Source organism: Pteropus vampyrus, unplaced genomic scaffold (genome assembly GCF_000151845.1).
Source record: "Pteropus vampyrus isolate Shadow unplaced genomic scaffold, Pvam_2.0 Scaffold950, whole genome shotgun sequence".
NCBI classification, from domain to species: domain Eukaryota; kingdom Metazoa; phylum Chordata; class Mammalia; order Chiroptera; family Pteropodidae; genus Pteropus; species Pteropus vampyrus.
Window position 1 is genome coordinate 117,468 of NW_011889731.1, and position 15,652 is coordinate 133,119.

The following is a 15,652-nucleotide window of genomic DNA, read 5'->3' on the forward strand; positions in this document are numbered from 1 at the left end:
AATTTCTTGTGACCCCACCCTCTACCACCTTCGCTACCCTAGTTCTTGAGGCTAAGCGTATTCTCCAGAATCATAACTTACACTGTTCTCGTCTATCTTAGAATGACCAAATGCCCCAGCCCTTAAAGCCTCCTGTGCCCAGAACTCTATAAAGAAGTGCACCAATATGTTGACATGCTTGATGTCTCTTTGTGCAGGGTAGATGTGTCCATCCTGCTGGGACCGCCTTGCCCCTCTTGAGGTGAGACTATCAATGGTGGTGCCCATGTGGAAGCTGTAGTAACAGTTGGACTCCACTGTTGTAGTAGGCGTGACCTGAACTTGAATCTTGGCTCTTCCACTTACTAGCTGGGTAGGTGTCACCCTCTCCTCTCTAAATCATGAGGGAGAGTGAGCTACCTTCTGGAACACGGGAACCAAAGGTTGAATCTGTACGGTACTTCAGTAACTTCTCTTGAAGTACGTCCCCACTTTATTTACTACACATCTCAACAGTCACATTTCTAGGATAAGTTTTTTGTCAGGGCACATTGTAAAAGTAGGGAAAGGAGGCCCGAATAAGTTACATATGATCCCCAAATCTTTAGTGGCTAAACGGACACTAACCTATGTTTCCTCACTTCTTGTAGTTTACTGTATTCTTTTCAGCTGCCAGACACGAGATCATGCTTGCTGCATATGACCTGTGGCTGCTCTTGCCTCAGCTTGCTTTGGAAGTCTCCTGCATCCACTGGGCTCTGCTGACTTGGGGTGGGGCCATGGATTTCACTCAGTTACTGTAGTTGCATTCATCGCCTCATCGCCTTTTGTTATGATGGAAATCAGCTCTCTAGAGGCTGCTTTCCCTCCTTGGGAAAGTTGATACCATCTCTTACCCTTATTCGATACGACAGCTAGAAATTCCTTGGGAAAGTTGTCTGGCGTAACCCAGCGGGTTAGAGGACTCTCTATGTTCTTAATGCAGCTGACTTTCCTTGCCAGAGCAACCTTTCATGCTTTGACTTACAAGCATTTAGGTAGCAATAAACAACTTGAGGTGTTTGGATTCATTTACTGAGTGCCAGTTGTATGCTAGCTGGTGAAGTCACCCCCCTGTCCCTGAAGAACTCTGGAATGAAAAAGACAGAACTGTAAACACTTGGAGTAAATAGCTGTGCGATACGTGCCATGTTGAGATTGATAGGATGAGCTAGGACCTGGAAAAGAATCATCCTGCCTGGGTAGGTTGTGGCAGGCTCAGAGAGGGAGGAAGTGAGTGCACTTCGGAGGGAGACGGTGCTATTCTAGGTAGGAGGGAACAGTTTGTGCACAACATGGAGATGTGACAGCCTGCAATATTTTAGGAGACTGGCCTGTTCCACTTGGCTAGGAGTTTGGGATACAGGATGGTCGCATGAAGTGAGGCTCACTGACACTAAATTATGAAGGGCTTAGTGAACCCTAAAGAGTTTGAAGAGTGAGGGCTTTTTGATACCTGTTAAAACAGCAAGCAATTCCACGTCTAGAGTGCCAACTGCACAGGCAGCAGGGTCTTGGCCATAGCCATTATCTCTGGGGTCCATGGGTCTTCATTACAGTTTACTGGATGCTGCTGCTGCCATTCCTATCTGTTTACAGCAAACCAGTAACTCTGTAAACACCTGTTTTCCTTTGGCCACAGAACACAGCGTAGTTTTATTAACTGGAGCCAGCCTGCTAGGAAAAAGCAACCTGCTTCCCCAGAACACAGTCTTGTTTTTCAGTCTGCCACCGCTGCTCTCTAAGGAATCCCAGTGGGGACTCTGAGTTCCTGCCCCTCTGGTGCGTGCCCAGTAAATGAAGAGTCTCCTGCTCCGAACATGTTTGATTTCATTCAGTTTTTAAATCTGTGACGTTCACTGGGCTTTATTCTTTTCAATTCTACAACCAGATTTCACATTTAGATCCTGATCTGCAGGTGCTTGGTTTAAAACTCTAGGTGAAGCGGGGGCTGTGCTCTCTGAGGCTTTCTTGGGTACCGCTGTGTGGCCCTAGCTGTGTCATCCTAACGAAGGCTCCAGGGTCTGTTCTCTCTGCCTGCAGTTTGCCACGGTCTTGTCCAAAAGTCGTCTTCTCTTTGCCAAGTGCCATCTCCCTACCCTCCCTTGCCTTAGGTTTTATGAATTTCCTGATTCTTCTTGCCTGCTCATTACCCTCTGCTTTCCTGACTCCTATCCTGCATCTCCCTCCCTTTCCATATTCCCTGACCCTCACGCCTGTCCACTGGCCCTCATAAGAACCCTTGTTTCAACATGTCTTCACTTTCCCCTTTTAGAGTCATGGGTGTTTAATACTGACACTATCATTGCATGAAGGCCCCTGTAGGTGTCAAGCATCGTGTTAGTGTTTCACAGTTTTGTAGCTGTTATCTCCTTTAATCCTCACAACAACCCTTTCAGTTATTACTGTTCTACCTTGTGGATCAGGGAATGGACACGTGGTAGGCCGCAGGTAATTAGGCCAGTTAGGGAGACCACAGTGAGGCCAGTGAACCGAAACTCCACATCTCAGGTTCACTTAAGCAAAGTCTGGGCTGTGGACTTGGCTGCAGACCTAGTCTAACATGTTCATTGGTCAGGAGCTGGCCCTCCCTTCAACTTTTTCTTGAATAAACAAATGAATCTAAGCTTTTAATTATTGAGGTAGACATACAAAAAGTGCACATATCATATTTGTAAAAGCTTGGTGACTTGTCACCAAAAGGACCTAAGAGGCCCCCCTTGTGTTCCTTCTGGTCGCCCTGGATAACCACCACTCAGACTCTTAATGTGGTAGGTGGATTTTGCCTATGATTGAACGTCTGTAAATGCAGTCATACCATATGCATTCTTTTGTGGCTGGCTTCTTTCTGAATTTGGGTTTGAGAGATATTTATAAATACTATCTATTTTTAAATTCCTCTTTATGGTTGATTTTACTTTTCCTAGTTCCTCAATCAGTAGAGAAGGTAAGTTTCCTTCTAGGATCTCTTTAACATCATCACGATGCACCATCAATGTGGCCTTTTTTCAAAAAGAGTCCTTTTCTTCCTGTAGGCAAATAACTAATTCCAAACCATTTCATTTGCTCCCCTGGTTTTTTCCTTCTAGTTCATCCCTCTCTGAGACCCATCCAACCCTCTGAATCGTTCTGGTTTGTTCATTTGATTAGGCTCCCAGCACAGCGGGCAGCGGCAGCTTCCTCCAAGGCCCCCTGTGACTGATGTATTAACATCCATATGGGTTTCCCCTGGGATGGGCGAATGTTCACAGCTTCTGGCAGCAGTTTTCTGTACTGTGAATCAATTTCAAATTGCCTCAGTATGATGATCACAGACCTCCTGTGCGGTTTAAAGAAGACACCAGGGAGAGAGTTGGTGTCTTCCAGAGACGAGTGTACAGCTCTCTCCATATATTGTGCATCTATTTTAATCTGGAACATTTAACTCTATAATAAGCAGGATTCCAATGGAAGCAAGGTAAAAATGATTTTTTTCCCCCCCTCTAAAAATTCGGAATTGCTAAAAGGGCTCCTGATGGAAACCTTGCTTACCAGGCAGTGCCCACCTTGATTTATGGCAAACAGAGAAACTGACCTTCACTTGTGCCATTATTCTCATGGCTCAGAAAGCTTTGAGAGGCACATTCTCTCCAGATGTCAACCACTGTTCTTCCAAAATACATTCAGTTCGATTGTTTTATGCACTAAAAACTCACTTGTCATTACTCCAGCTTCACCTGGTTATTTCTTGGATATTTTCTTTCCCAGGTCATGGTGCGTAATATCTGGGTCACATAACTGATACTGGACCTCAAATAATTCTCCTAGAACATGAATCGACCTAAACCCCAGTTCTTGTGGTCTCATCTTCAAGGGCAGCAAAATGCTATTTGATTCCAAATATTCTATCATAAATGGCATGGATTCAATTAACTATAATGGGCATGTATTGAAATGTCATATGGACTTGATACATCACTAAGGACGCCGAAGGATACTATTGGATAAAAAATAGAAGATTTAGTGGTTTGGTGACATAAGGGCTTTGAGTTGTAGTTGTTTTACATGCATATTTATTTCCCAGGACAATCTGTGTGGTTTCCTTTATGTGTGCTCAATTGTTCAAATTAAGAGTAATGTTAAGGATTTGGGAATAGCCATTTCATATTAGCTATTAGAACCAATTTGCTAGGAGATAACAGATATCCAAGATTGCGTCCTCTGGTTGGAGGGAGGGGGACTTCTTTTAAAAACCTTCCATGTATTTGATATTTTGCTTTCATAGAGGGAAAATAATAGCATATATTTTATTTTCAAGCTAAGCAAGTGTGTGCGTTTATGTGCAGGCTAATAGAGACCTGATATCTTGTATCAGTTTTCAATTTTGTGCTTGCTAAGTTATTCTATAAAATTTGAGTTAGCATTAAAACGAAATTTTGAGTTCTTAGTTAATACCCATGGTCTTTAGATCTGTAAAGGGACTGCAAATTGCCAATGACAAATTCCAGAGAGTACCCAGACTTATCCCAGAGGGTTATAGGAAAGAGGAAACTCCACATACTTCAGTCGTTGTTAATGTATGTGGTCATATAGAAAAGGTTTAATGTTGAACTTCTAGATTGCCTAGCAATGCTTCGGATGAAAAGAATGTGAAAGTAGTGATTTTCAAAGTGCCATATGCGTAATTCCATCAATTTGGATGCAGGCCGAAAATATTATTCCATTCTCTAAAGTATTTTATCTTTATGTTTTATAATACCTGTTGTATATTAGTGCTTGGAGTTTACTTTGATAACGAGAGAAAAAAATATGCATTAAGAAACAAATGTGTGCTAGAATTAAGTTTGTATTTAACAGGAGAAGAAAACAATAGCTTCAATAACAGAAGTTTATTTCTCTCTCCCATGATGTCACTAGGGCCTCTGCCTCCTATGTTTCTATTCTACCTCCCTCAGCAGTTGATTTCTATCTTCAAAGTCTCACCTTTTGGCCTAAAAGGGCTGCTGGAGTTCTAGTCATTTTGCTCATATTTCAGGCAGCAAGAAGGAGGAAGAGAAGAGGGCAGGCACGACCCCCTTCTTCTTTTTAAAATTCTCTTTCTTTCTTTTTCTTTCTTTTCTTTTCTTTCTTTTCTTTTCTTTCTTTCTTTCTCTTTCTTTCTTTCTTTCTCAATTAATAAACTTATTTTTTGAGCAGTTTTAGGTTCATAGCATAATTGGGTGGAAAGTACAGGATCCACTTTGTTTTAGGTTAAGAACTTTCTCTAAGCACCACCCAGCAGCTTCTGCCTATATCTCTTTGGTCCGAACATGGGCTTACCTGACTCTTCCTGAATCTGAGAAGAGTAGTCTTTAAACTGGGAGCTTTGCTGGGGCCGTGGCCAAGGTAGACAGGGAGGTTGTTGAGGAGAAAACTTGAAATCTCTTTGTCAGAAAGCCATTTAGCCTAAGAGAATCTTTTATTTTCTCTAGGTTATTCAAAAGAGAGTTTAAGTTCAAGTCTTAAACTAGTACCTTAAGGAAGCTGTTTTTGTTCGTTAGTGTTGAGACATACTGTTCACTGTGTGTAATCATTATGAGTTCTTAAGGGCTCATCTTAAGCATTGAAAATAATCATTTAAAATTATACAGAGAAATGATTCAGTTATAAAAGGTACGTGGAAGGAAGTGTTTTATGTTAATTTGGAAGCACATTCAGTGTTTTACAATGAGGTTTGAAGGAATGCTTTATGGAATAGATAAGCAAAATTTAAAAATCTTTAAAACAAATTTAAAATACAGTTCAATATATGTGTCTTTTGGTACATCCTAGACTTTTCCTATTACCTCTTTTAGTACTCCCTCAGTAAATACTTCAACTTATGTCGATTTTAAAAGGAAATCGTAACAAGCAAATCTTTCCTTTGTGTTTCTCATAGAAGCGTGCTGAGGCTGTGACAAATTGCTTTATGACAAAAGTCTTTTCTGTTTCTTCTCCTGTCCTCTCTTCTTTCCCATCCTCCTCTGTCCAAAAGTGCGTACTCCTTCCACGTTACCGCAGATGGTCAGATGCAGCCTGTCCCTTTCCCTCCTGACGCCCTCATCGGCCCCGGAATCCCCCGACACGCTCGCCAGATCAACACCCTGAACCACGGGGAGGTGGTGTGTGCAGTGACCATCAGCAACCCCACGAGACACGTGTACACGGGTGGGAAGGGCTGTGTCAAGGTCTGGGACATCAGCCACCCCGGCAATAAGAGCCCTGTCTCTCAGCTCGACTGTCTGGTGAGTGAACAGGAACTGGTGCACAAGGATAATTTTTCCCTGGAGCCTCAATAAGGAAATAGCTGTCCGCGCCTGGGTTTTATTCCCATTATGAGGAAATGGAAGCCCTTTCTGTTTCCTGTGTTAGCTATTTAGCTCCCCCCGCCCTTCTCCCTTAAATGTGAAGGTTTCATTTGTTGCTCTTTCAGTGGTTAAATCCCAGAGTTGATGGATTTCTTTTAAAAAAAATTTTTTTACAGTCATTTACAGAAGCTGTCCTTGTTTGAATGTGTTTTCTAAAGGGAGTTTTCCCATTTAATGGATGAAAGCTCAGCTAGCCCTGGACTCTGAGCCCTGCAAACCACTCAACTTTTAATTTCCCTACAGCCTTTGGATAAATATTGAATAGTAAACATTTGATAACATGGCATTAAAACCATTCTGAACAGGGTCTGTGTTTTCAGGGAGACCTAGGAGAGCTGGCTGGGTTTTATGACCTTAACTTTAGGAAAGAGTTAATAGATTACACTGTAAGAAATCAGGGCAGCTATTAGCAAAATAAGAGTGGTAAGAATGCTTTCCTGAAGCACCCAGTCCACCTTCTCCCAGAGCATGAGAGTATCATCGTGCATTTTTTTCGGGATCACACCGGGACATGTTCCAATCTCTAAACTGTAACCCCAGGATTTACAGACCACATACCATTGGCCTGAGGCGGGGCAAAGGCCACCGTGCCCCTGGTGTGGTGTCTGCCCGCACGTTGCTATCACAGATGGTGCTGTTTACTCACTGCCTGCCTGCAAACGGCGAGGATTCTGGAGAGAGGGCTTCCATAAAGAAGAGTGGCAGTAATTTTAAGATATTTTGGGGAGTAGTTTTTGGCTTATTTTTTTAGTGAAATAACTTAAAAATACCTCCATTAATGAAACTTAAGCACAACCCAGCATTCTATAGTAGTAGGAGTCCTTTATGACACTCATCATCCTTTTTGAAATTACGTGCTTCAAGTGTCTCTAATCTTTAAATGATAGGTCATGGTTAAAGCATAGTAAAAAGATTCAGCTCTATCTATTTAGGTTGAAGGATAGCAGTTATTTCTTTGGGGGGGGGTCGTATTAGGTTCTACCATTTTAGGTACCTCCTCCCTTTTTAATGTGTTGATTTTGATGGAGAGAGATGCCCTTTTTTGTCAATTTCTTTGGCCTTTGGATGGAGAGGCTTAAATATGACAGCAGCCATGCTACAACTTGAGAAAGCAGCTCTGTTAAATTCTTGAGAAAGCAGATCCATCTGGCTAATGAAGACATAGTGCTAACCTTAAGTACAGTTAAGAATAATGAAAACCAAATCATAGGCAGCGGGTCTGCAGTTTACAAATAGTAAAGAATAGAGGGTGATGAGATCAAAGATTTATAAACTAGCTGTGAAAAGTGGTTTCTTCCTACAGAAGCGTGTGTACACCTGCCTCACATCTACTGATAATCGCAGCCCTATCTGCTCAGCAGGGGACTGAGCATTAGATACAGTTAACGTTTAAGTGTACAGTCCCCTGAGTTTGTCTTGTTTATTGTTTCAGACAAGACCGTTGAAATCGGATCTCGATCTTTACTACAGAACTCTTGCCTGTTAGTGTCCGTGAAATACCACTTTTCAAGCCCCAAACCAAGAAAACAGAACATGGCATTGTTACTGCTTGGTGTAATGCATTACAGCAATTAAATTATGTTTATTTCACAGAATAGAGACAACTACATTCGTTCCTGCAAATTGCTCCCTGATGGCTGCACTCTCATAGTAGGAGGAGAGGCCAGCACTCTGTCCATTTGGGACCTGGCCGCTCCAACCCCACGCATCAAGGCAGAGCTGACGTCCTCGGCCCCTGCCTGCTACGCCCTGGCCATCAGCCCCGACTCCAAGGTCTGCTTCTCCTGCTGCAGCGACGGCAACATCGCTGTGTGGGACCTGCACAACCAGACACTGGTGAGGTGAGCACATGTGGTTTTCTATGGCCGGTTCAGAAGGCCCCATGCTTCTGTAGGTGCCCCAGGCACTCAACTTACACATGAAGACCCTACCATATGCCGGGCTTGAATCTGGGTATTGGGAGTGCAAAGATGGAACTGTGTTGATTCTCTCAGGGGTTTCACCATCTTGCTGCTATGGTTGGGTGTCCCTAGACTATATTTACCTTCCTCTTGTGTTCCCATTCTTCAGCCACGTACAGATGCCAGACTTATTTAAAAAATATTCCTGGCTTTTGCTATGGGGCAGTCCATCACGGATTGCATGGCGATATGAAGGATCCTCTGTGCTAGGTATTTTTGGCTTTGGCTAGAACCTCGTTTCTGTAAACAGGAGCCAACTGATACAGGATAACAAAATCAACAAAAGAACATTAGAAGAGAAGATTCCATGAATTTCACTCATAAAATGGTTGTAAAGTGTCCATGTTTCTCAATAACTAAATAAGCTGTCTAGGGGTCATTCACCCAGGAACGAGCCCAGGTTCCTGGAACCTGCCCTCCTAACCATAGCGAGGGCTTCAGTTCAGCCACCTTTGTTTCTCTCCTTGGCTCTGGCAGCTCACTCTCTCTACCCAAGTAGGTGCTCACACCAGAGATGTTACAGAAAAAGTCTTTTAAAATGTAAGCACTACGTAAACATTCAAGACAAAACTAGTATGTCTTTCACTCTTGTTTCACAGTTCATCTTTACTAGGAAACTCTCTTTGTTTATGGTGCGATTTTAGGCTCGTGGATGATTTAGCAGGCCTCTTCTAATGTTTTTGGTCCCTGGGTGCCAGAGAAAAGGCACAGATGGACAGCAGCTCACCCTCCCTTCAAGCCTTTTCTATAGAAATCTGATAAGTGTCACCGTGCCAGGCTCTGTCCTTGCATGTGGGTGACAGTATGCCAATTATTTTCTCTCGTCACTCACTGAGCAGCTCAAAATGAATAAAATGGGCTAATTAATAGAGCTGAAGTTGACAGTCCCTTCATACTTTTAACCTAGCAAGAATTTTTTTTTACTTTTTTTTTACTTAATAAATAGCACTTTGAAAATATTAATTCCGAATACTTTTCCAATATTAACCCATTTAATCCTCACAACATCTGCACTGCTATTAGTCCGATTTTATAGATGAGGAGCCAGAGGCAGAGAGGTTAAGTTTACTTGCTGTGGGTCACACAGCCAGGCGTGGTAGAGCTGCGATCGAGGTCCAGGCATTCTGCTCTCATGTCTGTGCTCTGTACTTCTGCTCTGTGTCAGCCCTTGGGGAGTAAATACCTGTTGGATACAATGGGGTGGTGTTTTACAAATCTCTTTCTCCGTTTGGACTGGCCTTGTAGCTTGCGGATACTCTACGTGACAGGGTGGTATAGAATCTATTGAATATCTTTATTGACTGTGACCCTGCACATTCTTAACTGTCCTAGGATCTGCCTTCTAGGAACCTGAGAGCAACACTGAGATACGGGAACAGAGGGATGGAGGCATACCCACCAATCGCTGTCAGTCAGCATGACATTCACAGTCAAGGAGTGAAAGTATTTCATTAGTTCTAGAAGTAGAAAGAAGTCAGAGGGTAAAATGAAGAGGAGGTCATTGTATTTTAACTGTTTAGAGGAAAGAAAAGCAGCATTTTAACAGGTGGAGCAGGGTTTCTGTAACCCGTGTAGAAGCCTTGGAGGCAGACTGGGGTGGTTGAGGTGCATGGATACAGAGTAGAGGAGAACTGGAGTGCATGGGACGAGCAGACTAAGACAGAATTTCAGAATACCTTGCAGAGGAAAGATTTTTGAAGTGATGATTTACATCTTGTCTCAATTCAGGGCAATAGCGGTGCTTTTTTTCTTTTACATGCTCATTAAATTCCAAGCTCTCCTTAAAAGTGCAGAGCTTTGTGGGGAAAAGGACAGGCATGGAAACTTTTCTCCTGCTGTTGAAATTCCCAAGCACCTCTGTTGGCATGCAGAGCCAGGTACAGGATCCCCAAACTGCCAGCCCTGCAGTGGCTTACGTTCATTCCCCGCCTCAGCAGGCCTGGCCTGTTGCCTGGTAGAGCATTTGTGCTCGGCAGGTCCCTGTTAGTTGATTGTTCTTGGTGGTTTTGGCTGAAGAACAAGGTTCCCTTTAAGAGAGCAACGTTTTGCTCAGCTCCGAGGTGCTCATGTGTCAACCTCAGCAATTAGCTGTGTCTCTCCTCAGCACCTTTGAGGCAGGAGGTTGGCATGACCCCCTGTCTCTGGGAGTCCAGATTTCCAAACGCAGGGCTCTTTTTAATAGAGAGGGCGAAGTTGAGTAAACATGTGAGCTCAGGCTCTGTTGGCATGAAGGGCACCTCCGTGTTGATTCACTCATGGAAACGTGAGTGCTTCTAGACCTGGAGCTTGTAGGGCGGCGATACAGGTCTGCAGGACTAAAGGTCAGGCCTTCGTTTTTCTTGAAGGAATACAGTTGGGATTCTGTGTGTTTGTCTTTTTTTTTTTTTTTTTCTTTTAATACTTAAAGACTTTTCCAGACCTGGGAGAAATTTTACCTTTTAGACAGATTTGTAAGAATAGCTCTAAGAGTGTATTTAACTTCTCTTGTGTAGTGACCTAAAATGGCATTCCATTTCTTTAGCACTTGGATCATGAAAAAAGAAAGAACATCTGCAGGTGCTGTATCTTCCTCCTCAGGGGAAGGTTAGTTTGATCTTGCACATCAGCAGACACTGAAGAGATGACACACACACACCGAGTCCAAAACTAACAACACAACAGTGTTTACCTTGAGCTCTGGCAGGAAATCATTATTCAATCTGGTTTGTTTTATCAGGCAATTCCAGGGCCACACAGATGGGGCCAGCTGTATTGACATTTCCAATGATGGCACCAAGCTCTGGACGGGCGGCTTGGACAACACAGTCAGATCCTGGGACCTGCGCGAAGGGCGGCAGCTGCAGCAGCACGACTTCACCTCACAGGTGACGACATTTTCCTACCTGGAGTCTATGAGGTTCTGTGTGTGTGGTGTCCTCATCCTCCCTTCACACCCCTCAGGATAGTAGAAGCTAGACTGACCAGGCTAAAATTGGAGAGACTGAATTTTTTTAAATAACAGACAAAAAATACCTTGAAACACTTACAGTGGTATCTAAAACTCCTGTAGGTTAAGACATGTTAGCTGTGACATTAAATATGAGGTCATTTAAAGAATTCATGCAATAAAGAATATACAGTTTTCCTTCAACAATGTCTGATCTGTTTTATGTATTCTCCCCACCTAATGTGGGGGTGAGAGATGATTATTTGATTTACATATAAACAGAGCTTGAAAAACATGCAGGCATATCACAAGAGAAAAATGACAACAGCTCTGAAAGTTAATTCATTTCCCTTATATCAGGGAGCTTAAAAAAATGCAGCGGCATCTCAGTAGATGCCATTTTATTACTCATCCCTTAGAAAATGGACTCATGGCTGACTAGATTTATGGCTTTTTGAAATGATGTAAAAATGGCAACTTTGATTTTAGATTGTGAAGATTTTAGTATATGTGCTGCCGAAGCGAGCACTAGATTGTGAAGATTATTTAGATGACGAGTGCCTGAGTCTGGACCTGTTTTGGGAAAGACAGTGCTTGCCATTTTAAGTGCTTTCTGATGGTAGAATTGTTCATCGTTACTTGTTTACTTCTGTTATTTTTTGTAATAAAAGTAATTCCACTCAGAAAAATAGGACAAAAATGGGAAACAACTATACATGCTACTAAATTTTGTATCCCTATTAAAATTTTGTTGAGTTTCCTGTAGTCTTCCCTATTTTATCCCTTTGTCCTGATGAATAGGAGACTATTTCTGGTCTGCCTTTAAAAATAAATGAACAATTTCCAATATATTTAATAGTACAGCAAATGTTCAAGCACATATGAAAGTACAGAGAATTGTTCAGTAAACCCCATATGCCCATCACCCATCTTTAACAGTTAGTAATTCATGACTGTGTGGTCTCGTTCTATCATTTTAGCCACAAGTATTGCAGCTAGTATCTGTGAAAGACATGAAATAAGTGTTCCGGTTTTTCTGGTTGTTTCATAAAGACTTTTAATACTTGGCTCATCTGGATTGTGTTGCTTGTCCTGTAGACTTGACCACAGTCTAGAGTTTGCTGACTCCATCTCCCTGCTCTTGCTATTTGTTAAGCCTTTCTCGTTGCCCTTTCACTTCCTATGTTTATTGGGTAAAATCATCAGTGAACCTATTCTGCTTCTTGTAGATATTCTCCCTTGGGTACTGCCCAACTGGGGAGTGGCTGGCCGTGGGCATGGAGAGCAGCAACGTGGAAGTTCTCCACGTGAACAAGCCCGACAAGTACCAGCTGCATCTCCACGAAAGCTGCGTGCTGTCTCTGAAATTTGCTTATTGTGGTGAGTTCAGTTGAAAGGAAACCTTGAGGATATTGGTGGCCTAAATGGAAAAGACTTCTGAAAAATATATAGTAGAGCTCATATCTGGAAAAAGTGTTGTTCTCTTGGCAGCTGGATGTAATAATCCTGTTGTCCTAATTTAAGAAAAGTTAGCAGGCAGTGAAATTGCCTCATACAAGGTTTTGACACACGTTTGTTTTTAGCAGGGAGAGTCGGGGGAGGGTGTGGGGGCGCAGTTAGTTGCCACTCTGAAGAGAGTTGGGTGAGGATTCATAGAAAACTGAGGCAGGAGCAGAGGAAGTTGATAGGACTGACCAGGATGAGGAACCCACAGTCAGAGAATGGAATATTTAGCTGAACCTGATTGTTACACTCTGCAGTGAGGATAAAGAGGGAAGTTCACGTGGAGTCAAATGTTTGTTCACTAGATTGATGGCTGGCTAGCTGAGTAGCTGTCACTTACTGACCCCATGCTGTGCGCCATATACCATGTCTGGCATTTTACTTAGGACCGTTATTTAATCCTTCCTAGTCCCATTTTATCATAAGGAGACTAACTAAAGGGAAACAACTTCATCAATTTGCTGTTTGAGGATCCACTGTGTGCTGGGTGTCATGCTACTCATGTATCCAGTGGCTAAGGGGACTGACATGGTCCCTGCTGCTGCTTCGACTAAACCTGAGATCGCAGATGGTTCACAGTGGAGCCTGAATTTAAAACCTGCTCTTTCTACTCATGTCATAGACCAACCTTTTAGACATGATAGTTCATGATTTAAAATGCTGAGTCTGATTGTCCACTTAGCTAATATTATAGTAGGAATTTTAATCTTGTTCAACTGTGTGTTCCTTTGCTAATTCTAGGTAAATGGTTTGTGAGTACTGGAAAAGATAATCTCCTCAATGCTTGGCGGACCCCCTATGGAGCTAGTATATTCCAGGTAAGTCAGTGTTCCTTATGGAGAATGACAATTTGACCATGGCGTTCCCATGGCACCAGAAGTGAAGGTGCCTTGGAGAGAGCAGGGCCTCTTGAGTAATGCTCCACATTAAACACCTGCCCATTTTTTTTTTTTTCCCCAGTCCAAAGAGTCCTCATCCGTGCTCAGCTGTGACATCTCTGTGGATGATAAGTACATAGTCACTGGCTCAGGGGACAAGAAGGCTACAGTCTACGAAGTCATCTACTGAAAACGTGGTTTAACGTTCATAGTTGAATTGGGCCAAAATGTTTTGAATTTGTAGAAATAGAAAAGTTTAACTTTAAAAAGACGAAAACCTGTTTCCAAACCTTGACACAAAACTACTTTGTGTCTACGAAGAGGAGGTGACCAGTCCATCAACAGAAGGTCACCTATCTACCTAGACCAAATGGAGCACCGAGGCAAGGTGGACAGAGGAGCCAGGGGCTGTAGGCTTGAGGAACAGAGCCTGCTGACCCGGGCAGAGCCCATTCTTTTCTTTCTGTGTGACCTGCCCAGATTACCTTTCTGTTCCTTGCGGGTCCCTCACGTTCCGTCCTTGGTAGAGCAGTGGTGTCTCCAATGAACTTGTTTCTTGGTTTTGCATCTTGTGAAATGTTTTTTTGTATTTTTGTTGAAGGTTAAACATTTGTATAAATTGTAAATATATTTGGTTTATTACAGTAAAGGCTTTAGTACCAATAAGTGATTTTCCTTTTCCTTCTTCATTTTTTTAATCAACTCTTTGGGATCATTCATTGATGTGAGTTTTATAAGCAAAGTCCAAACATTTGCAGAGGAAGTTTTAAAATGCACTTCTGCTTTTGTAAATATATTTGGTCGTTTACTATTGCTGCACTAGAACCTAACCAACACTTCTGAGTTACCAGAACTCAAAAGACTCAGAATAGTGAGTAAATTGAAATGATATTAATGCAGTTTTATTTAGGATGCTAAAATAACTTGTTCAAAATTCAGGATACTATTCTAATTTGAGAAGTCACAGGTTAAAGCTCTGCTTTTTCTTGGTGATTCATTGGGAAACAATATTCTTTTCTCCAGGAAGGCCCAGCATTTTCAAATCTATATTTTCTCCCTTCACAAGCTTCACATTTCAAGAAATGTAGGTGAGTTTGGTTTAGTGTTAAGACTGATGATGTTCACAAAACTGTAGAGTTTATTAATCTGTAAAAGACAGGTGGAATGTCAGCCGGTTTTGTCTTCATTAATACCTATTTGATCTATTGTATTAATTTACTGTACTTAGGCCAACCACACCCAGCATTTAGCCTCATTCTTCTCATTAAGGCTTTCCCTGCAGCTCCAGCCATTGCTCTTTGTCATTGGTCTGGTCTGGTCTTTGTGAACAAGCTTTTACTAATTTGATTAGATGAAATCTAACCCTGGGCTTTTAATACGTTGCCATGCATGTTTCCTTCTCAAAAGGCTACGTGGCGGGGGTGGCTCCATAGTGTAGTGGTTAGCACGTCTGCTTTACATGCAGAAGGTCCTGGGTTTGCGCCCCAGGTGCGCCAGGCCCCCCGAGTGAGCCGGGGGCGCCAGGCCCCGGGTGCATCCGCCAGCGTGTGGGAGAAGATGCCCCGCCTCCAGAGATCCAGTTCTTAAGGAGAAACAGCAACATCCATAGGTTGGGTGGAAGTGGTGGTGGGGGGAGGAAATTAAAGGGCGGGGGAAGGCTACATGGCTCTTTCTTTATATATCTATTATTTACTGTTATATTTCAGAAAATAATGGTTAATAATTTTAAGCCAAATTTCCTGGTTGTGTAAAAATAGCATCTAAGGAGTTTTTAATGTTCTCGTTTTCTTAACATTCCAGTGAGTTGTTGGTGGTTTGTCTTAATATTTTTCATTTGTTATCCACATCTTGTTTTTATACATTTAACAACATTATTTTGTTTGCTTTTTGCCAAAATAATATTTGTGTATGTACAGAGTTTGTTAAATATTTTCTCATTAAGTGAATGGCAAAGCCCTAATTACAGAAGCTGATTTCTCTCGTTTTTTCCTTCTATAATGA

The 15,652-nt window shown here is 42.3% G+C and overlaps 1 protein-coding gene across 12 annotated transcripts in view; it reads left to right on the plus strand.

The window, feature by feature from the left end:
* The window catches only part of TLE1 (transducin like enhancer of split 1), an 80,810-nt gene extending 66,489 nt beyond the window's left edge, over positions 1-14,321 (plus strand). For 11 of the 12 annotated variants that reach the window (XM_023526481.1, XM_011386151.2, XM_011386144.2 and 8 more), the window contains 6 exons: positions 6,011-6,260; positions 7,977-8,224; positions 11,061-11,208; positions 12,500-12,650; positions 13,515-13,591; positions 13,734-14,321. In XM_023526481.1, coding sequence (XP_023382249.1) covers positions 6,011-6,260; positions 7,977-8,224; positions 11,061-11,208; positions 12,500-12,650; positions 13,515-13,591; positions 13,734-13,841 — 982 coding nt within the window. In that variant the 3' untranslated portion in view covers positions 13,842-14,321. The remainder of the gene's footprint in view (positions 1-6,010; positions 6,261-7,976; positions 8,225-11,060; positions 11,209-12,499; positions 12,651-13,514; positions 13,592-13,733) is intronic. The other variant, XM_011386148.1, reaches the window with a different exon arrangement.
* Positions 14,322-15,652: the final 1,331 nt, after the last annotated feature.